Source organism: Drosophila erecta, unplaced genomic scaffold, assembly GCF_003286155.1.
Source record: "Drosophila erecta strain 14021-0224.00,06,07 unplaced genomic scaffold, DereRS2 tig00000021-arrow-pilon, whole genome shotgun sequence".
Classification (NCBI taxonomy): Eukaryota; Metazoa; Arthropoda; class Insecta; order Diptera; family Drosophilidae; genus Drosophila; species Drosophila erecta.
The window spans coordinates 19,418,141-19,440,390 of NW_020825198.1; the positions used below are offsets into that span (position 1 = coordinate 19,418,141).

At 39.9% G+C, this 22,250-nt stretch overlaps 2 protein-coding genes across 9 annotated transcripts in view; both read right to left on the reverse strand.

Annotated features, from left to right (window-relative positions):
- Nucleotides 1–15,508, reverse strand: part of LOC6545510 (heparan sulfate 2-O-sulfotransferase pipe) — a 39,739-nt gene extending 24,231 nt beyond the window's left edge. For 4 of the 8 annotated variants that reach the window (XM_015157510.2, XM_015157502.2, XM_015157506.2 and 1 more), the window contains exon 1: nt 15,186–15,506. In XM_015157510.2, coding sequence (XP_015012996.1) covers nt 15,186–15,274 — 89 coding nt within the window. In that variant the 5' untranslated portion in view covers nt 15,275–15,506. Of the gene's footprint in view, nt 1–15,185 lie in introns of all 8 variants that reach the window. The other 4 variants (XM_001973288.3, XM_026977881.1, XM_015157509.2 and 1 more) reach the window with 3 other exon arrangements.
- A 3,574-nt stretch (nt 15,509–19,082) lies between these two features.
- Nucleotides 19,083–22,250, reverse strand: part of LOC6545512 — a 66,830-nt gene continuing 63,662 nt past the window's right edge. Inside the window, exon 14 of the mRNA XM_001973290.3 lies at nt 19,083–21,448. Within this exon, the coding sequence (XP_001973326.3) occupies nt 21,093–21,448 (356 nt within the window). The 3' untranslated portion in view covers nt 19,083–21,092. The remainder of the gene's footprint in view (nt 21,449–22,250) is intronic.

Here is a 22,250-nt window from a genome sequence, read left to right on the forward strand (position 1 = left end):
ATCAAACTGTAAAACGGCAAGCGACCAACGAAATTGCAGCCAGTTTCCAAGGCATTAGAAATGAAGACTGCAAGTGCGGGCTTCGATGAACAACTACAGTGGAGCTTCGGTGAGTCACACACTATAGATACCGGTAAATACCGGTAATTTCTAATTTATTTGCCATTAGTCAACGTTACATTCTGAACTCGAAGTTCATCTGAAACCCAACAAAAGTGTATTTTTGTACCTTACATTATTTAGATTGTACTTAATAGATTACAGTTCTCCAATATATGTTTATCTGGTGTGGTGTATCTGGTGTGGTTGTACGAATGTGCGATTGAGGACTCGGATTGCGGACTTTGCACTACCAGCCACCACTCAAAATATGCTTCAGTGATATACAATGAAGAAACCCCAGTTAACGCAGCTCAATCTCGGTTTATTTGGCGAGCAGGCGCAACAAATTGTTTGAGACATGAAGATTTCTTTCGCAATGGGTTCGATATTCGATGGGGGATCTGCGAAGATGAAAAAACCGAATCGCGCTTGGAAGCCGCACACTCCAATCAATACGCGCAATAGGCAAGTTTTCGAAAGGTGTTTGAACCCATATTTGCCCCCAGCCAGCGGCATTACGATCAGAAGTGGCCAAACAAGTTGAAAGAACGCGAGTGCTTGAAACATGAAATCATTGGATCGAATAGCACCTTTGGATCTTCTGAACCCGCCGTTGTAGAACCATTCTTCGATGACCATTAGCATTTCGGAGGAAACGCCTGGCACCATGACATAACCCAAGCGCTAGCCGCAGATCTTTTTATAACTAGTTTGCCCCGGGTCAAACCATGATTCGCCTGATTTAGTATGCAAAGAAATTGAATTTTATTTGCGCTGCCGGCTTTTCAGCGTAACAAAAGTTCAACAAACTTTCAGGCAGCGCTTTTTTTTTGGAACCTTTCGCTTGACTTTTGGCTGGCACTCGCAATCCATGAGCACTTCATTAGGCAATTTTCGTGGGTCCGACTCGAAGGCCCATTAAAATTGTCAACTGAGGTCAGTTAATGAGGCCTTCCGCTTTGGGTTGTGTAAGCCCCTAGGAAAAGTGTGTGAGAAGCGCATAGAGAGGTGCAATGCGGTCGAGGGGTCAGGGTTCAATCTCTAAAGCTGGACGTTCCGTTAGGCTTCACCCAAGATGGTGGGCACATTTGGGGTCATTGGAGATAGTAAACCATTGAGAGGAAATGTACTATGATTCTTGGGATGTTACAAAGTAAAGGAGTTTTAAAAATGTTCGTTTTTTGGCATCCATGGTTACCAAATACCTAGATATATGGGCAGTTTTAAGGAAGTTCAATTGAAATCCTTAGCTTTAAGATCTGCCAGCCGTTGTGCGATGCAAAGCCCTCTCAGGTCACATTTACGAGTAATCACATTTCCCTGGGGCTTGGTCCACAGGCGGACTTCCCCTGGCCCACTCCCAATAAAACTATTAACTCTAATCTGATAGCAGGCTCCATGACATGGGCCAGCATATAGATAGACATCAGCAAAAGCAGCAAGAGAACGGACCGAAATCTCGGCTCACAGTGAAACTAGGCCAATTGTAATTAAAACGTTCTACGTGCCCCTGTCGATGATTTTCGGTTTTACTTGGCAGTAGATGGAGCCAAAGCTGACCCACATCCAGCAGTAATACTTCGCAGCAAAGCTCAGATGAAAAGTGCGTACCGGAAGCTCCGTTTCCAAAATGTAACCGAAGAAAATTGAGATAAAAATGTTGGTTTCGGCTGATTGAGCCAATTGAGCAATTGAATTTAGTGACGCCACGAAAAGTGAAGTAAAGCAAGGTTCGAAAATAAACATAAACGCGCCATGAGTAATAATAATAAAATAATATTTTGATTAGAAAGTTGTATAATCTCGAAAGAGACGAGCGCTACGATTCGAGTCATGTGAATTTTTTATGCAATTGTTTTTCTTTTCAGTGTTTCGGTTTGGGTTTTGCACGTAGCCTCCCAGTTTTGGGTGGAAGAGAGTCGGAGTCTCGGGGGCGGTTGATATTGTATTGTATAAGTAGGTATAGCCGTGGAAATAGCAACAATTTTCAGCAGCCTGAAAAGCCAGCAAAGCTTGGCATATGATTTAATTGAAGCCGCAAAACAAAAGCAGCAACAATCGTCCACAGATTGGAACTGTGTTTATTTTAATTTCACAAATGTTATGCCATTTTTGAACTACATTTTACCATTATTCTTCATTTTTTCGCTTTGCATTCGGCGCTGCTCTTTTATTTCGTTATTTTTCTGTGGTTTGTTTACTCTAATAACAAGACTCTGTCAGCATTTAAAAACTCATCAAAAAAAAAACTGCTTTCCTCGTTTTTCACTGCGTTTTATGTGGTAAAGTAATTGTGATAAATTTTAAGTAAACAAGCGAACGGCACTGAAAAAAGTTGGGTCAACACAATAGCTTTTAGGCAATGTTTAAACAGGGTGAGATGGTCTAACAAATTTGCCTGGACTTTAATGGAATTTCGGTAGTGGCTTTGAACGGGAAAAGCGTTTTTGGCGGTTTAAACTATTGCTCCCAACGCTAAACGCTAAATTATTGCCACAAAAAAATGTGGAATAGTCTATTAAATGCGCAATAAATTATTCTCATTAATTGAAAATTCATTTAATCTATTATAACGCGTTTAAGATGCATTGTTATTTATTTAATAAGGATAAATAAACTAAACTTATTAACATGTTTAATCGAAGGCATGGATATATTCTAATTTGGGATAATGGCTATCTAAGCTATTTTCACCATTTTCCATGTTAGGGAGTCATTAGCTTTCGAGCTTAATTAGTGCAGCCTCGAAATCCACACACAATCAAGCCGAAGGCGACGACTTGCCCGAAATTATTTTAATCTACTTCGGCACGCTCAAGTAAAATTTAATACAACAAATAAGAGTTAATGACTTTGCCAGCCGGAGCGTTCAACAGCCGCAAAATAACACTCGAAAACCAAACGATTACTGCAGATGCTGGTAGAAAAGAAAATATTCCGAAGGCATTTCACGCCTGTATCGAATATCGCATATCGTATATCCCATACCGCGTGGCATAAAGTGGCGCTTAACACGCACTTAAAAAATGGAGTTGAATGTGCGAAGTCGGGCTTTATCCCCCCACCATGTTCTCCCATTCCTGGCCACCACTTCCACCTCCTCTTTCTCTATCATGACTTACTTCCATCCTTCAGCTGGCTTGTTGCGAATAATTCACGTTTCAAATAGAACGTGATCCCATAAAAGAAAGCTGGCTGAAAAGTAAAAAGTAAAAATAAAATCCCAACCGGACAGAGCATTCTGTGCTGGGAAAAGGTCTTCCTTTCGATCAAATGGCTAACTGCGGTTACTGTGTAATAGACGCAAAAAGTACAAATGCAACTCAACTTTCAATTGCGAATTGTGCGGCGTTTTCAAGGAACGTGCAACTGCAACGCTCCGCTGCAAATCTGTCACTCCCCCCGTCCGACAAATTGTTTTTGCTTAACCCGATACAAATAGATACAGATAGGTACAGTGCGGCATCAATAGATTGAACATTTTTGGTTTTAATCTTGCACTGTTAACCCACTTGTAACATGAAAGGTATTATTAATTTTTAATTTAAAATTCAAATTGCCTAAAAATATTTTCGTTGCTTCTTACTTTCATTGCTTCAACTTTTGGTTAAAAGAAATGTATCATGGCAACTTATTGCATAACTTTTTACATAATTTTTAGAAAATTCGGGTTAGGTAAGTTCCGCTGTAGTTAGATAGCCAGATGGATGATTGTATCTGTGCGAATGGAGCTGCGGCTAAAAGTCAGAGTCACAGTCATGGTCGTTGAATAAAAGTGTCAATCTTGGCCAGCAACATCATCATTATCGCCCTCATGATTATCGGTGGTAAGACAATTTGCTCTTTTGTCTTCGAAAAAATAAAAAACGTGTTCGCAAAAAATTGAATGGAAAGTAACTCACAAAAGTGACAGCTGTTTGTAGTCTTTGCGCTGGAGCTAAACTCGTATTTGCCCAACGTTTTATTAACAAGTTTTTAGGTTGCCACGTGCATAAGGCACTCCTTTGTTATAATGTGCCTTGTTTTATTCTAAGGTTCTTCCTAATTGTAGTTTAGGAAGTTAAAGCTCCGAACGTATCACAGGATTAGGTTATCATAAATATTTAATTTCTTATAATTTGTACCTTGGTAGATACTCCATAGATTATGTGAAACAAGCATCTTTTTAGACCATTGTTTTAATTTCTTAGGTTTTGTGTTGCACAGCTCTTTTTAAAGCATCCAATTAAAATGCCATTCCACCCATGTCGTTCCATTTTGCTCGTTGTGCTCCCATTTAAATTTCCTTTCCCATTCCCGCATGTCAAATGAAAAGTGAACAAGTGAGGTGAAGCTTCATTTGGCTTAGATTAACGCGGCTTGTAATTAAGTTGTAAAACCTACGTGCGGGCTTTTGAAGTATCTGCCCCCGAGTTTCCCCTAAATTTCGCCTAGTACACACATAAAAGTCCTAAGTACACAACACATCTGTGGGTGGAGTAGTGGGAAACTTGTGGCACAAATGGAACTGGAAATTCATTAAGGTTGCTGCAATTTTTAGCCACACTTGCAGTGTTTTACCGGCATATAATGTGTATACATTATTCCGTAGTATTTCTGTATTTGTTACTTGCAAAAAGAAGATGGCTAAAATAGAAAGGATAGAAATTATTCATCCCTTTTCCGGGTCTTGCAACGCACATAAATAAGTTGTGTTTTGGGTTCCTTGAATCAATTACTTCCATTACTACTTTTTTAAATTGGAGGTGTTGCTGCTCGTGCAAGTGTTGCATGCAACCAATGTCGCTGGCAACATGTTGACGGCGTCCATTAACACACTCCAGTTGTCATTTGTTTTACTGCCGGGCTAGAATTCGCATTTGGCCATGGAGACGAGGTAGAAGAGATGTGTTGACAATTAACGAATTTCATATCATGGCCATAAATCTGTGGGTTCGCTGGAGTATGAAAGTCCCTTGACGAGGCGAGTGGTACGCAGTGTGCCAAATTGCATTTGTGGGTCAAATTGTAAACAATTAAGTGTTATGGTAACCGATTTCGCCGCGAAGGCTAATTTTTAATACCATAATGGAGCAATGAGAGCGGCAGATTTTGGAGGCGGCTAGGCTTGAAGACTCATCCTAATGACAATGAACACTTTCTGCGGTTTATTCAGGTAAGCGAAATAAAGTGGTTTAATAATGATGCAGGCCCAGATTTATTATTAATTGAGATCACCATTGCTAAATTTGCTAATTTGTTTGAAGGCAAGATACTCCGAGCAAGATACTTTATATGTAATTTCACCAGCAATGGGTATTTTAAAATGTTGCTCCGAAAGTTGTTCCCTGATATCTGCCAACCGAATACTTCGACCAAAAAGCGGAAACCAGCAAAAGGCGGCCAAGAAGGACGAAGACAGCTTTAAGCCTTCTTCCCCTTCCTTGTCTTTCCCTATTTGACTTGCAGCAAATGTTAATAACATTTTGTAGCAGCAACACCAGCAACAACCAAAATTTACGCACTCGACAACAGAGGCGAACAACTCGGCAGCATTTGTTGCTGTTGTCTCCATCGTTGTCGCTTCCTTTAACGAGCTCGTCCTTGTTGCAACCGGCGCACGTGACACGCCCAACGTCCCCCGCCCACCTGCAATTCCCGCCCGGCAGAGGCAGCCCAATTTCAGGACTCAGAAGAGTCTCCTGCTCCTTGGCCTCCAACGCCATCTACATCTGAAGTCTGCGCCTTCGTGGGTGCTTACTTTTACTACTTGACGCTGTCATTTGCGGCATTGCAATTAATTTTTGGCTGCTCTCCATGTACGTGTGTGTGTGTTGGGGGCGGTTTGGCAGAAGGGGTGCGGCAAGGCTTACACATGAAAAAGGTGTCATCAGTTGCCTCAAGGAATCGCATGGGTTGAAAAGTCTTATAAGGATAGTACATGTTCATTTTATAGGTAAGTTACTTAATACTCACTCTTGAAGTGAAATTAGAAAAAAAATATATATTATATTTTTAAGAAAATATATATTATATTTATAATAAGCCAATAACTTGTTATTACTTATAACTTATTAATTAACTTTCTTGAAATAATCATCCTATTCTGCCATGGCCTATTTTAAAGGAATATTTCCTAACTGCTGGAATTAGCCGCAGAAAATTCAGTATGGATAACCACCTAAATTTTCTCCCTGTGCATGGAATGAGAACATGAGGGCGGTATCGGGCCAAACAACTTGGCACACTAATTCCTGATCCCTGGCCGCCCCGAACAACAACTGCATCCGACTGGAGGGCAGTAGGGATAAGGTGGCGCCTTCCCAGTTGTCAAACGCTTCTCATTTAACGCCTGCATGGACTCCAAAGTGAAATTAGGGAGGGGTGAAATATGTATTGTGTATCGCGTTGGAAACTGGAGCTGGCTTTTCCGAGCTTCCCTGGCCATGATAAGCATTGCATTGTCATTATTTTACCTGAAACGACTTGCGGCGAGGAAACTGATATTGACAAAGAGAGTTTACAGATAATTTTCCAAAGACTAGGCAAAGAGCCTTGAGCTCGGGTTGGGTGATATGGAAAATTGAGATGTCGTTTGGGGTGCGGCACGTAAAGCTTATGAAAGCGTTTCACTGATGCAGATGAGATTTTCTGAGCGTATTAGTCTGAAATAAAAGCGACTAGGTTTCAAAGTCTTGAGCCCTTAATACATTGTAGTACTGTAGTTCTATTGTAGTGCTATAAATATATTGTAGTAAAAATGTTGAACTATTTATATTAATCGAAATAGAAATGGGTATTTCAAAGGGGGATCTATACTCCTATTGCAACTAGCAAACAACTCCAATTAAATATATTACGGCAAGAAAATAAGCTTTGCACTTGGACCGCCCAAAGGTAGTTAAGCCGGAGCCCCTTGAATTTTCTCTGCCAATTGCCAGGAGGAAGGGGAGAATCCTTTCTCCACGGCAGCTGCACAATCCCCATTGGCCACATTCGCCAATTTGCGTTAACCAAAACCCCCTCTTTAGATGGGCCAACCTGGAAAGGTGGGAGGGCCTTAAGTATTAAGTATTTGTATCACTCCTTGACTTTCACATGGCGAACCCGATACGATTTTCTGCTCATTTGTGATGTAAAAAGAGCGCGCCGCCTGACAGAAACTTGCCATTCAAATTGGTGTCAACCAGTCAACTGGACGCCAAAGAAAGTGGCGCCACAGACCAGGCAATATGCACTGCAAAAAATATAACTCCCTTGGTCTGCGATGAGAAGCGTAGTCTAAATCAATCTCTTTAAGCCAAATACGCTTTTTGCCTTCAACTACGTTTGATGAAGAAAATAACGTGTAACATAGCAAATAGGCAATTTGAATAAAAAAGAATTCGACATTAACTTTGGAGACATTTTTCCTTGTTGGCAGCTGTCTTTTCGCCACCGCCCAGCAAAGATCTCCGACTTTTTCTCGTCCATAGCCTCCGTCTGGATTCGAGTAACCGTTTCAGCCAGAGGCGATGCCAAAAGTAGGTCGCCAGCGCCTCTGCAACTTGTTTAACCGGCGACCGAAGGAAAAACTCGCTCCGCACATAAAAGTCCCAGTGAGAAGGAACGAAGAGCAGAAAAAATGGAAATGCATCCTGTGGGACATCTTTGACTGAACGAGACTAAGCTGCATTAAAGTTAAATTTTATCTGGAATTTTATTTGCCTGTCGGTTCCGTTCTCTTGTTTTCGAACAAGGAAGCGAGTGTGGAAATTAATTAAGCAATTCAATTTCCCTCGCAGGTATTTGTCTGTCGTATGTTTGCCATTGCATTTATGTTAATTGGAAGTCATTGGGAGAGAGAAAGGATGTTGGCCATTTGGAGCGGCTGATTTATCTAGCAAACGGTTCTAAGAAACTAACCTCTTAGATTTGCTTAAGTGCTATAATCAGCCGAACTGGAAATTCAATTAATCCAGCTTGACATTTATTTATTGGCCTGCATTGCAAAGCGCCACCAGCTATATACACTAAAAACTGAGAATAATATACGCTTATGCTTCCTAAATATGCATTTTATTTTTTATATTTTTAAGCAACCCAGTTGCCCGCGTGCAATACCTCTTCCAAAAGGCTATTTGCTATCGGTTTCGAAAAGAAAATCCCGCTGAACATTAATTTAAGCTTCACGTGGCCTGGCTAATTAAAAGTATGCTCGACGTCCGGGAGGGATTAAACTAAGCTCTGACATTATCGTAGAAATGCAGACGGACAAAGCAAACAAAAGATGCGAGCTTACCCTCCGCTAAACTAAACTCAGCTGGCATCTTCAGCTTTTGTTTAGTGAAAGGCAGGCGAGTACCTGCTGCACCTGCCACATGAGGAAGGCCCCACCTAATATGAAAACAGTGCTCGACACTCTAAAACTGTGGCCGTGGAAAGTACACGCACAGCTTGCGACCTCGACAGGGCATCTTTCGTCAGTCATTCCTCACCCGAATCCAAACACTCATGTCTTGGCCAGGCCAGAGAAATGAAAAATGCTTGGCCAAAACCACCCCAGCTCACGCCCTTCAGGTGGTAACAAAACGAAATGATAGCAAGATTTATGATTTTGGAACATGATGTTCGGTACATGTCCGATAAGCGATCCGAAACGAAGGCATCATTAAAATCAATTTTGATGCTTCAACCTCCTTTCACCGACCTCCGACCACCGAGCACCGAGCACCCAGTTCCGAGTAACAGCTGCCACATGCGGGGGCGTTGGAAAGGGGCAACATTGGATTACAATGCTTATTGGGGGTGTTCGGTGGCAGGTTACTGCATCCGACATTCATTAGGGATCAATTTAACTTTCCTTACGTAGCTATTTGAATTCGTTAACTCTTTCGGCGGCCGGCAATTCGGGCAATCAAATCAGAGCTTTAATGATTCATAAAGTCGATGGCATTATTGTGATTGTGAGCCATCATACAATTTGTTAGGCATTGAAAATAAGAAATGCTACCATTAACATAAGCAGGCTTTCAAAAACTGATCCATGGGTTGTTGGGCAACGTAAATAGATATATTTATAGTTTTATATTTGTATATGCTATTTAATTTTTTTACTTGGAATTTTGAAAGGTGACTATGACCATTTAATTTGAAGTGTTTTTAGTACTGACTGCACTTAGCACTACTATTGTCTCCATATCGGTATCCTCAATCTGACACCTTCCAAATCACATTGAGCTCCCCATAAGTTTTTCCAATTGCTTAAGCATCGTAAAACCTAATTATCTGTGGGTCATCATAACTCGGATCTTTTGTCCCGATGGCCGTTTAAAGTAGGAACAACCACTTCGGGAAAAGGCAGTCCAGATTTTAGTGTTTTGCCCAAACACTTGACCAGCCCAGGCCAATCCCAATCCCAATCCCCCAGGCAATTAAAAGACCGCAGAGAGCGCAATTAAGAAAATATTTAATTATAGTAAGGCTGGGGATCCTCCTCGAGCCGTGGACCGATATTCCGTTTGCGGTTCGGTTCGGTTCAGTTCGGTTCGGTTTAGCCTAAAAGCCAACGGAGGCACACGACTTGGCCGGGCTGTTTCATGTGGTCATTACGTCATGATGCAGCTTTTGGCTTTGGAGTGGCACAGTCAAAAGGCAGGAGGCATGGTTGCACATATAAAGCGAGAGAGGAAGGCGGAAAATGGGGAAAAACTTGTAAGTCGGGGCAGACAAAAACCGCATATTTGTCGTGAGCATTTTGTTACAATTTCAATTTTGGCCTGGTCCATTGTCGGGGGTCGGTTTCTAGACTGCACTCTTTATATGTTCACGATATCTTGCTGTCTTACTTATTTTTTCGGGCCAGGCGTCGCCTTCGCCTTTTTGTTTCGAATACTCGACTTTGCCTGCGTTTGAAAGTGCATTTGTTTCGGTCTTGGCCAATATTTGCCAACTATCAAACTGGTTTATTGCAGTTTTTGTCTAGTTTCTTGAGCTTTGACGAAATGGCCTTTTCTGGCGAGTCTGTTCGACTTCTCAAGTGCAAGGGAGAGGAACACAAATGAGTAGTATACTTAAGCTTTTTTGGTTACCTTCATTCTAGGTGGTGCTAAATATTATGTCTAGATAAATATTATGTCCAAGATATTTCACATTTTTCTTTAAAATTTGTACTTACACACTAGAAGTACATCAAAGTTCATTCCCAATTAACACCGAAAGTTCTATGACGCTTGGCTGGCAGAAAAGTGAAAAGAATCATAAATGCGCCCGCTAATTGGAGTTCAATGCTTTCACTTGATGGCTAAGGGCGGCTCCCACCTGGGCATCTATCTCTTGGGAACCCAGACATGTACCATCGTAAAATATTCTGCTCGCCCAAGTAGCTGGTGCCCATAAATCTTCGCAGTTCGCCGGCTGTAAAAAGTGATTTACATACTCGAGGTATTTACCAAGTTCGGATCTGAAGCTAAGCGTTAACTCACTTTCGCTGTGTGAGAGTGAAGAAGCGGCAAATAAATTAAATTCAATTTTGCCTCGTCTGCATTTGGCAAACTTAAAACAGAAAAAAGCGAAATACGGTCGGAAACAAGTAAACACACATTTTGCTTTTTATTCACATTTAGCCTGGTTTCTTATTTATAGCATTTTGCATGCATATTTGATCAAAAACAATCAAATTTTGTGAGAAAGTACGAGTAACAACATCTTTATATGTTTGGGGAAAAACACAAATTGAAAGGAGGTTTATGAGCTTTTTTAAACATTTTGTGCGTTGCATAAAGATAATTTTTATGAAAGTCTTTTCGGGCAAGGAAGTGCCTAAATAAATCAGGGGACCGTGTTGGTTGAAGTAGTATTAATGAGTTTTCTTCATTGCTTTTATCAGCGCGGTGAAGGGGAAATTAGTTGATGGTCATTTGTCCGAGCTGAAAAGATGCGCTAGCTGGGTCGTATTAGCTATTTCATACCCTTGAAAATACAGGCATGGCATGGATATACTAGATTTTTACATTTATGGTCAGGTCCCTCAACTTACACCTATACAAAATATTACCTTGATTACTACCATGACTATTTCATTTTAAACGCCGTGTTCAATGACTTTGAACTAGATCCACCTCCAAACTAGCTCCACCTTTCGCTCAACTTCACCTTTTGGCCACCTACATATTTACACTTGGCAAACTTGCAACTTGAAGTCCGTCAGAAGACGAAAATTCATCAGTGTCATCATTACTTGGCTGTTACGCATTGCTGGCCACGCCCCCTGTCCCAAAGCCCATATTTGTAAATTAAGTGAAAGCTATACACATAATTTCCACTTGTCTGCTGCGTCTGGGTATTTCTTTGCACTTGTTTTATTTTTAGCCGAAAAGTGTTGCACATTTTTCACATGATTGTGTTAATCAGCTTTGGCTTTCTTATAGAGCCTCCGTAATACATACTTGTATACTAGCTAAAAATAATGCGAATTTTTTTTGCATTTTGTGTTTGCCACACAACTCAGCTTTTGACCGTTTTTACATAATGTAGAAAAACTCTGTCGTGGGAGAGGGCGTTGTTTTTGATGTCCACACAGGCATAACCGAAGTTTTTGTTTTTATGGCCAACTAATAACAGCCACATAGTTAGGGACTACCAGTGGGCGTTTGTTGCTCTCCCAAATTGGCCCAGTAAAATTGCTGGTCATCTCTTCTGAAAGGTGCTAAACGGCTGCGGTCATAAATTGCTATAATGTATACAAAACATGTGAATATTTTGTGGGCTTTCACTTGCCAAAAGTTGCGTGCGAAATTATCAGTGAAAAAGGGAGCCTAATGTGGGCAGAGGGCCTAGAGTTTCACCCGATCATGCGGGTTAGGTGTGAAGTTGTTGGAAAATTGTTTAAAATACGGGCTTAAAAGCACCAAGTGTGCTCTCGTTGTTCTGTAAAATTTTGGTTTCTGGTTAAACTATTTTAAAATATAATTGCGAGGGTAAACATTCCACATTAAAGACCTAAATGTGTTTGTGGGACAGCTAATAGTTTTGAAAACCCTTTTTCAGATTAAATATTTGTATTATAATAAATAAATACATTTAGTTTAAAAGATAGAAGTAATTTAATCGAATGTATCGCTTTGGACATGAATGTTTGCTTTAGTTTACTGTCGAAAATCTTAAAAGTGTAAACAAGATTGTGTAAGCGGAAAATAAAATCCTTAAGCTGAACTCACTTGTAACATTCTTTTTTAATAGTATTTTCGTAGACATTTGTAAACCATAAAAAACAGGTAAAAGGAGAGTGAAAGTCAAATATTAGGCCCTATAGCTTTAAATTCCTTAATGTCTAAGTGTGTAAGGAAAAATATTATTATTAATTGCAGCTTAAAAACATAAAATTTTGCGCAAATGTATTGTTAATAATTATTTTTTAATTTGCCACCCGCCGCAGACGGACAGCAATAATTAACTTTCCCGTGTGCCACCGGCAGCGTGTAAAATTCCCAATATGCATCATTACCATTGCAAAAAGACAGGCAAAATAAAACAAAACGGCATGCAAAACTCGAAAGAAAATAAAGAAAAGAAAAACAAATCACATCACTGAATATAATTACCAAAGAGTGAGTTACTGCATATCGTGGCGCCCAAAGAAAGAAAGAAACTGGTAACAGAGAGAGAGAAGAATTGGTGAGAAGAAAGGCCTGGCAGCGAAGAGCCAGCTACAGTCTTCTCAAGCCGGGCTTGAGTCTTCGTTCCCTTTCTTCCCCACTTTTTACCCACTTTTGGGGCGTTCTAAAATTTTTGTCACGCTTCAGCTTGCAGTGAAAACAAGAGTGAGTTTTGTATTAGGTAAGCCCTAATCCAAATGGAAGCCAAATCAGAAACGTAATTTATGCTAATTCGGAAGAAATTATTGCATAACTGTTTTTCATTCCACTCACTGAGCGTATAATTGTCATTGACTTTTCGAATCGATTTTGACAGATTTTCCTCAACTGGGTGCAACGAACTCATTTGCTACGTATGCTCATTTATCGCGTGTTCGGATAATGAAGCTGCCAAACATCTGTCGGCGAGTTATTTAAGCAAACCCAATTAATTTCATTAATTAATATCAATTTGAGAGCGTACAAAAGAATTGTGCAAATAACGACGCAAGTATATGCATCAATTTGGCTGGGAATTTATTTTTCTCTGCAGGATTTGTATTCGAATTCGAATCTCCTGCGATAAATCATGTCCGTATTCAAATATTTGCACTATTTTGTTGTGCAAATGGTAAGATTACTCTTTTCACTAAGTCGCCTGGCAATCGGAAATGGATAAAAAATAAATGTTTACCTGATTGATTGGCAGACTGACTGAGTGGCCAACTGATTGATTGTGAGTTTGCAGCTGCATAAAATTGTCAAAATGAGCGTGAAATTTATGCTTCAGCCAGCGGTAATCACATATCTACATTTAAGCCATGTGTTTAATTTATGCCAGTAATTCATACATTTAATGTAATAATTTGTTCTGCAAATAATCGGGATATAGGCCTCGCTTCGCGAATAAAAGGGGCCTAATAGTAACATCGATATTTGACTTCGATATCTTGCAAATATTTAAAAATGGGAAAATGATAATGGTCTACATAACCATTTCATTTGTTGAACGAATTTTCCATTATCTTGAACCAAAGCCACAAATATTTACTAGACCTTGCAACTATAGGCAAATATCTGTAAGCCATGACTCTACCACGTTTTGCCTTAATGAAAAGCAAATTCTCACACCCTTTTAAAAAATCAACAAAACCGACAAAAAATAGTTTCCCAAAAGCCAATTAGTCCATAACATGTGTAGTCAGTATATCATTAGTTTACATCTCGACGCACTCGTTGCAACAAATTTGGCCATACAAACGTAAAAAAGAGCGAATCTTGCCCAATAGCGGACGCAGTGGCTCAGATCTCGGCCTAAACACCTTTTAATAGCCAAAATTGTTATGGGCGCCGCAGAAACCGCCGGCCGTCGACCACCAACCATCGACTAATGAGCGGGCAGTCAAGACGGGGCTCTTAACTTTTATCTGAGCTGACTTGGGCCGAACTGAGCCGAGTTGGGTTCTGTAAAAGGCCAGAACAAACACCGAAAAATGCAGGCCCAAACAATGCAGTGGTAGGAATGGACGGTGGGAAGACACGGCTCTTTTGGCTACTTGAAATAGTTAAGTGAGCTCGGCTTTTGTGGTTTTCCTCCTTTTCATCTGCGGCCCCAAGCTGCTACATCAAATGAATTATGACAAGAATTGAAAATAAAAAAAACGCAATAAAAAATAGAAACAAGATTGTAGCTTTTAACTAGAGCAGAGATTCAAAAAACGTTAGCCGCAAGTGCACACAGAAAAGTTGTTTGAAACATTTAAATCTAAAGTTTACTAAGTTTATAATCTGGCTTTTTAGAAGTTTTCCAAATATTAAAACATTTTTTTAAAGTTTTTTTTTATTGTATAATAAGAAAATTTAATTTAATAATAATTAAATTTATAAATTGTTGATCATATTTTGATTTGATACAGAACTTAGCTCAGCTTTCGTAATTTCTTAATAATCAATGATTTGATTTTATATAATATTTTATTTATATTATCAGTGGACTCTAACCGTCGCGGTCTCTAACCGATCTAAATCGTTAAGATCCAAATAAAAGGAAAGAACCACAAACATATTATTTTCATCACACGATTTTCTCCAAGTGTAGAAGTGCTGCAATTAATATACTTGCTGGCAATACTTAAAGTCGAACAAAAATGTTTGAACTGCTCTGGCCAGCAATTGGAGTTTTTATTTAATTGCATTTATCAAATGCAACGACCCTGAAACGCTATCACTTTTAGCCAGCTGCGAAAAACGGAAAGTTAAGCGCTTTTTATGGAGAATCGAGAGCAGAGTGTTTGTAATCTTTTGCGCTCAGGCGAGGGCAATCTTCGATATACCAACTCGATTCTCGGGCCTTTCAATGGCAATTATGACCGGTTTTCAATTAAACTGAAACTGGAACTCAATTGCATTTCCTCTTTGAAACGAACTCCGTTCTCGAGTGAAAGAAATCTTTTCTCCGCCGCCTTTTTCTCGGGTGGAGATCACACTTACCGCTTGGGATACGGTATGCGCCGGTATTTGAAGGCATTTTCCACATCGCGCAGCTTCATTTTGTACGATCGCTCGGCGTTCAGAGACATCCAATGTCAGTTACACAAAAACACAATCGCTTGAGAACTTAGTTTTCGAAGACCTTTCTTGGCCGAAAGAATTTTCCGGGCGGCACTTGAATTCACTCCGATTCACGACTCGAATAGTTAGAGATATAGACGTCCGTAGAGCTCGGCGATCGCGGCTTGACTGAATGTTCCTGGGGGCACTTGGCCGCCTTTTTGGCCAACTTTAAGACGTTGGCAGCGGCGGCTTACCGCTGTTTGCTTTTACCATTTTCTTCGACTCTCTTCAGCTCTGTTTATTCGCTCTTTAGACGCTCTTTGTTCGCGGGCTGACTGATTTTGTGGACGTCACTGTAGCCCATTTGTCTGTGGCAACATTTTTATTGTTACCCGACATCTGACATTAATCTACTTAGACATATGTATTTATTTAGGTCGTCCAAACAGCATAGTGTCTATATTCCCCGCGATTGGAAATTAAATTTTGTGCACTTGTTTCAATATCCTTTATTGGATCAGCTGGTTTTCCAACCTTAATAGTATTTTTTGGTAAAAGAACATGTTGATTGCGATCCAAACCACGTTGGCAAAAGAAGAACTTTAACAGCTTTTCAAATTTTTCATAGGGAAGAGAATTTGAATTAAAAACAGGTTTACCTTTGAACTTATCTCCCCAAATGGACAGTCGAAAAGTTGACCTTCCCGCTTTTGTAATTTCCATCGATTAGTTTTTGCCATTCGAACATAATAAGAGACTCTTCTCGATTTCTGGCTTCTCGCCTCTTTCGGTTTCCAACTTCTGGATCTAAGTTTAATTTTTGCCAAAGTCAAATCTAAAGATTCTACAAGAGCTGGGTTCCATCTATCCCGCACTTGCTGTCCACAAAGCTAAGCTCATTGACCTCTATTCAGCTGTTGACTCTTATGCACAGTGGCTCAAAGAAATCTTGAGCGGATTACTTATACATTTAAATAATTTAATTGAGGTACGATTAGTACTTACGATAGTGCAGAAACCTTTAAAATATATATTACGTAGGATTTCTTATGGTTACAAATAATAATATATTTTAAATAATATATTTACTTGAACAAATAATAAATGTTTGCCGTTGGCATAAATAACCTCACTTGGCGTGTTTTGTCATATAATATATTACTTTAAATTACCTCTTTCAGGTGCCATAACTTCTTACTCTCACTGTAACTGACTTGTCCACTGACTGGCGTCAGACGGCTGTCGTACTAAAGCGTTTGCCCACAACTATCTGCATAGGTCCACACTTTTTAGGACCGACAAAAAACTGATTGTTTAGACTTATAAACCTTTTTTTATTTCAGCAACAAGTTGAAAATTCGTGTAAATTTCTCGATAACAATGGCAAAAAACGGAAAAACGCCAACCCCAACATAAAACCAGGCAAAATATAAAAATAAAATTTAAATGAAATGCGTTGGAGGCACATGTCTTATTTTTGTATGGTAACAACTAAAGGTATTTCTGCAATTAGCACCAAGAAAATCAGCAGCATAAAACATGCAAAGTGGTTGCCTATTGCATGTCATGATTATCCGAATCGACTGAGATAATTGAGCTATCGAATGATCAGACTCTTTCTCCGATTTAAAAACAAAAGTTGGCGAGTTTCTGGCTGACGGTTTTCATGTTAAGTTTATCTGCTGTCCAAATGTGGTCGCTCACAGTAAGTTGGCTACAAGAGTATCTTCAGTCCGCTGATATGGTTTTTGCTGCCAACTGTCCTTTTGTGGTTGTGCCGATTGCGCTGAGCTGGCCAACTCAATTGTAAACAACTGCAATTGGCCCTAGGTGCAAATACAAATAGCTGCATGTGTGAGCTTGTGGCTGGTATGCGTATATAATATATTGGCCCAGTACTCGGAATTGTATTTGATGCAGCCAGGCTTTCGATGGTAATTGGTTGGCTTGTTAAATACATCCGCTTAAATGTGTAAAGGCAGTTTTAAGTCTTAAGCATTAATTAAATGCAATTCAAATATTAAATATAATTAATAAATACAAATAAAATGACATATTGTACTGAATACTTTCAAAATATATTTTATAGTCTCTTTAAAAATGGGCATATTAATTTAGTGGTAGATTGCACCACCCAAATTTGGGAATATAACTTTAAAATACATTAAAAAAAGGAGAAATTAAGCCAAGAAAAAGAATAGTTGCAATACTTTCATATTATGTTGTGCTGCAATAGAATTTCATTTTTTATTCACCTTGATATCAAACACTCTTCAATTCCTTGCAAAAACCCCTTGCCGCGTCTCGTTAGCGATTTCCTGGCCTTTTGTCGCCCACGCTTATCAAAGCCATTGTGGGTATGTCCGCAGGCCAGAGTTGCCAGGGCCAAAAACAGAGCTGCCGGCCATAAGCACGGAGTCACAGAACTGGGGAATCCGAGGGAGGAGCATGAATCTGCGGCATATAGCGCACACACCACACGAGCACCAGGCCGGTGGCTTATGTTTTATGCGGGTTCACTGGGCGAGGCGGGGTGCACGGAAAGGCCATACCAAAAACCCGATCCCACGGCCAATCCGAGTTCCGACCGGTGAGAATACACGCCTGGAGCTGCCGGCTTGGCTTTAACAGCATCTCGCTCGCTGTTCGGGGATGTCCACCGATTGCTGCCCGGATGCGGGCAATCAAAATCTGTGGCCTACTTGACTGCCAGCTATTTGGACACGATTTGAGTCCGCCTTAGTTTGGCCAACGGTTTTCCCCCAAGCGTCAAACGGAACAGTTGGCATTCCACCCACAAAACACCCGCAAAACACCCCATTCCCCAATCCCCAGCAAGTCAAACGCCCGCCCACCCACGGCTGTATTTTCGACTAATAGTAAGAGGTGCTCTGTTTGGGTTTCATTTTTTCTTCGGTTTTATTTTTGCTTAAAGTTCCTTTTGGTTTCAATTGTCTTGGTTTTAAATACTCGTTTCATCTATTTGATTCAGTGCGTCATTAACTTAAGGTTTCCTTTTCATATACGTATAATATCTCTATATAAATATTTGGTTTAGTTTTATTTATCATACAAGTGAAACTTACGCTATCAAACGGCGAAAAGAAAAGAAAATAAAAGTAAAGGAAAGGAAAGATGGTAGTCGGCTGAATTCAGAAATCGAACATAAGACATGATCTCGTTTTCCAAACTCCGTCTCATTGGGTCACCTTTTGTGTTTTTAATTAATATGCGTAGACTGTACGCAGTTTGACTATTTACACAGCTGTCTGTATTTTATTATTATTTACCATCGCGCACAGTTTCTTCTCGTTTCGTCTACTTTATTTTTGAACATTTCAAATAAATTATATGCAATGTTTTATGTGCGGTCATAATTCAATTTCTCCACCTGCTCTTCTCTTACTCGTATTTTACCTTTGAATCCTACTTTAAACACAGTTGGCACAGAAATTTCCATAGTTTGGTTTGGTTGAGAGAAGGAACTGAACCGAACTGATGATTGAGATGTGAGTTTTTGTGAGTGACAATGGTGGCCAACGAAGTAGTTACAGCATTTTCAGCTGGGCTTAAAGCTACCTATTTAAATGCCCTGCCGGCCGTGTGTTAGTTTTTTGTTATGTTCTCAATTGGCGGCAGTAAAAATGCATTTTTGGCCTATGCGCCGTTTTTAATTCATTTAATTTCTTGTCGTTCTCATATATGTTTCGGTATTATTTTATTTCTTATTCGAATGTGTGTAAAATATCCTATGTGTATGCTATGCTGTGTCGGGAAATAATAACTCCTCGTTTTTTATTAAATTGTACAAAGTGCGTTTTGTTAATTTTGCTTTCTTTTTATCTATAAATATTTAGGTTATTTGCTATCAAAAAATGCCAACCGAAAATATTTGATTTAATTTATGTATATATCTCCATTTACTTTTTATGCTGGCTAAATCATATATTTTTTATACACTTGGTTTTCGGCAAAGTTTGATTGCAGTTGAAATTTTAATGGGTTTTTATGGATGTGGACTCTGCCTGCATGGGCAGAGGTTTTTAAATTTTTAAAATTCCCATTGCACCCAGTATTTGCTTTGCTCTCAGTATTCAGTTTTATAATTTTTGCCCTAGTTCAGTGTCTATAAAATAAAGTACCAATGTCCTTTTTTCGCTTCTTCTTGGTGTTGTTTGCTTAATCCTACTGCAACTGCCAAAAGTTTGATTGTTTATATGGGTTATGAGCCGTGTCCTAAATGGTAGTTTTGCATACAGTTATTATTATTCTTTGCATGTAGTTTTTACAAAGTCTATTAACTTTAGGAATATACTCACTGCAGCTACTTAGGGGAATCGGTTTGTGTTCAAAGTACGAACATAAATGCTGACGCAAACCAACTAATTGCTCGACAGAAATATTTACATTGATTGTTTTTTGAATAATCCTTTGGCAGTTCTCTCGATTAAGGTGCAGTGAACATATCTCTGGGTTGGAGCTCTACTTAATTCATTAATAACAATTGCATTAATTAACTTTCCGTTTCGACTTGTATATAATAAACCACTAGGTGATGTCCTTTGCTTATGTTTGTGCTGTACGATAATAACAGAAAAGTGCTGCCCTCTTAGTTGACTATTTAGCTAGTACCTATACAATATACGCCTCCGGTTGTGAGTACTCGCCATGTAAATGCTTCGACTTTAAACATAGTGTTTAAACATAGTTCAGTATGTGCATGCCGTAGATCACAACACTGTAGAGATTACCCTCGACCTTCCCCACTCCTTTCCAAATGCTGCTAACAGATTTATGCCTAGTCTAGACGCTTAAAAATAATGCCAGATGGGCCCTACGCTTAGGGATCTGCTCTTTGAGTTGCTCTTCTGTACAATTTCATTGTAATTCATGATCTTCCATTTAGTTGCTAAATGTCCTTTAATGGGTGCTATGTGCTATGTGGTAAATATGCCGAAGTCATCTACGAACCGCCCACGAATTGTTGCTCTCTAGCTGATCTAACTGGTTTAAAGGTACCTAATTTACAATAGTTGTATTTCCCTTGTGCTGCGTATGTAGTCTTATGAAATAAAGGGTTGTTAACTTTCTTAATGGAATTGAAATAATTTTGTAAAGGTCCAGACGGGCTACCATATGTCGATAAGTAAATTCATATTACTCGAACATTTTAAGTTTTTAAAAGTTGTGTGCGACTTTATTGTTTAATATGCATGCTCCTTATGATTGGACTTTTCTATTTTTATTATCGGTGTAACATGTACTTCTTGATTTTAATTTGGAAACCTCTGATGTATGCAATTATAAAGATTTTTAGCTTGAATTCAAAAGTTCATTTTCTGATATTGAAAGATTCAAACATAAAGTTCGATGTTTTTGAATTTAGTTTATGTCAAAACTTAAAAACCCTCTCTGCAAAGTTATGCCTTAAATAAGTTCATACAGTGCCCAGTCCTGACTCCTTCAATGTTTTTTTAATTATTTAGATTAAAAAGAAACAATAAATACACAATAAAAAACATAATTAACTCAATACCACTATTTTCCTTATGACTACATACACACAAGTTCGCTAATGCGCATTTTGTTCCTCCCAGAAGCGTTTAGAAAAAGTTATCGGCTTAAAATGTAGTTTCATTTAGTGTTCTCATACCTCCAGGCGACGACTCTGTATCTTTAAAATCTCCAGGCCAGATTTTGAACGGGATCAGCGGACTGATCCATCGGTCAGGCCAGCTCCATGGAAAGCTCCACATGATCATAGGGGATGCCACAGCCGGCGGCAACATATCACACGGTGGTCTCCCGGTCCACGTGGATATATTCGACCGGCTGTAGTCCGTGTCAGGAGGCCGGATCGATGTACAGCGCCTCCTTCTTGAAGTCCTTCTTCAGGGTGCCGATGCTGGCGGCTGACACGTTGCCGTTGCTGGCTCCGTTCATGAACCCGATGCCCACGCCCATCCCGCCCACGCCCATTCCGCCCATGCCGCCCATGCCGCCCACTCCGGCGCCCTTCTGCACCACCGACTTTTTCCGCTTCCTCATCAGCCCGAACATGCAGAATATCAGGCAGGCGGTCAGGGCTGCTGCAATGCATCCAAGAGCGGCGAAAACTCCGCCCGGCAGTTCCAGCAACTTGCGAGCGGTGCCGCACTCCTCCTCCGACTCATCGAACCCGCTGGGACAGTTGTGGTGGCCTGAAAAGGAGAGATTACGAGGACACTTTTAGAAAATACCTTCACTTCTAGTCCATAAGCTCATCTTGAAGCCAAACACAAAAAGTATTGGCCTTGTTGGTAGTTGAGTTATATTTTAAAAGATTCAGTTGCGGTGTTCAGGTGGAGGTAAGATATCTTTCCCTTTTCATGTTCTACCTTTTTTCTATATTTGCATATACTATTTAGTTTCAAATCGATATGGCGAACGGAATAGTTGAAAAGTCTCTTTTCCCAGTGTAAGAACAGATTCAGTACCGAGATAGAGGTACAGGCGCTGATTGAAAAATTGAAAGCAGATTGGGTTTTGGGAGGAGCAGCGCAGCTGGGTGGCCTATTCTAGGGTTACAAATTGAATGCAGTGTCACTCGAGTGGCCCTTGGGGTCCGAGAGCTTGCTTAATGCCCTGGATTTGCGGTTAACCAGCTCCAGATGCAGGCGCGCCTGGCTGCCCATAAATAATTGAAGCTAAAAGGCAAAGCCCAGGCTAGCCTTTGTATTTTTTGTATCTTTCCCTGGGCGCAAACTTTAAAGAGTCTGTACGGCTTCTGGAGTGTAAGTAGAGTGCAGGAAAATCAGTGCAATTTTATACTTTTAGTCTTTAACTTATATTTGGCACAAAGAATTTATTACCTAAATTGGAGGAGAATATATGACATTAATCACAAGTCAAGAAAAATGCGCGGTATTACCTAGTCTATACACTTTCCCACATTCCATCTGTGTTTTCCGGCCTTCAGCTCGCAAGTGCATTGAAAATAAGTCCGCCCAGCTGTTGCGGCCA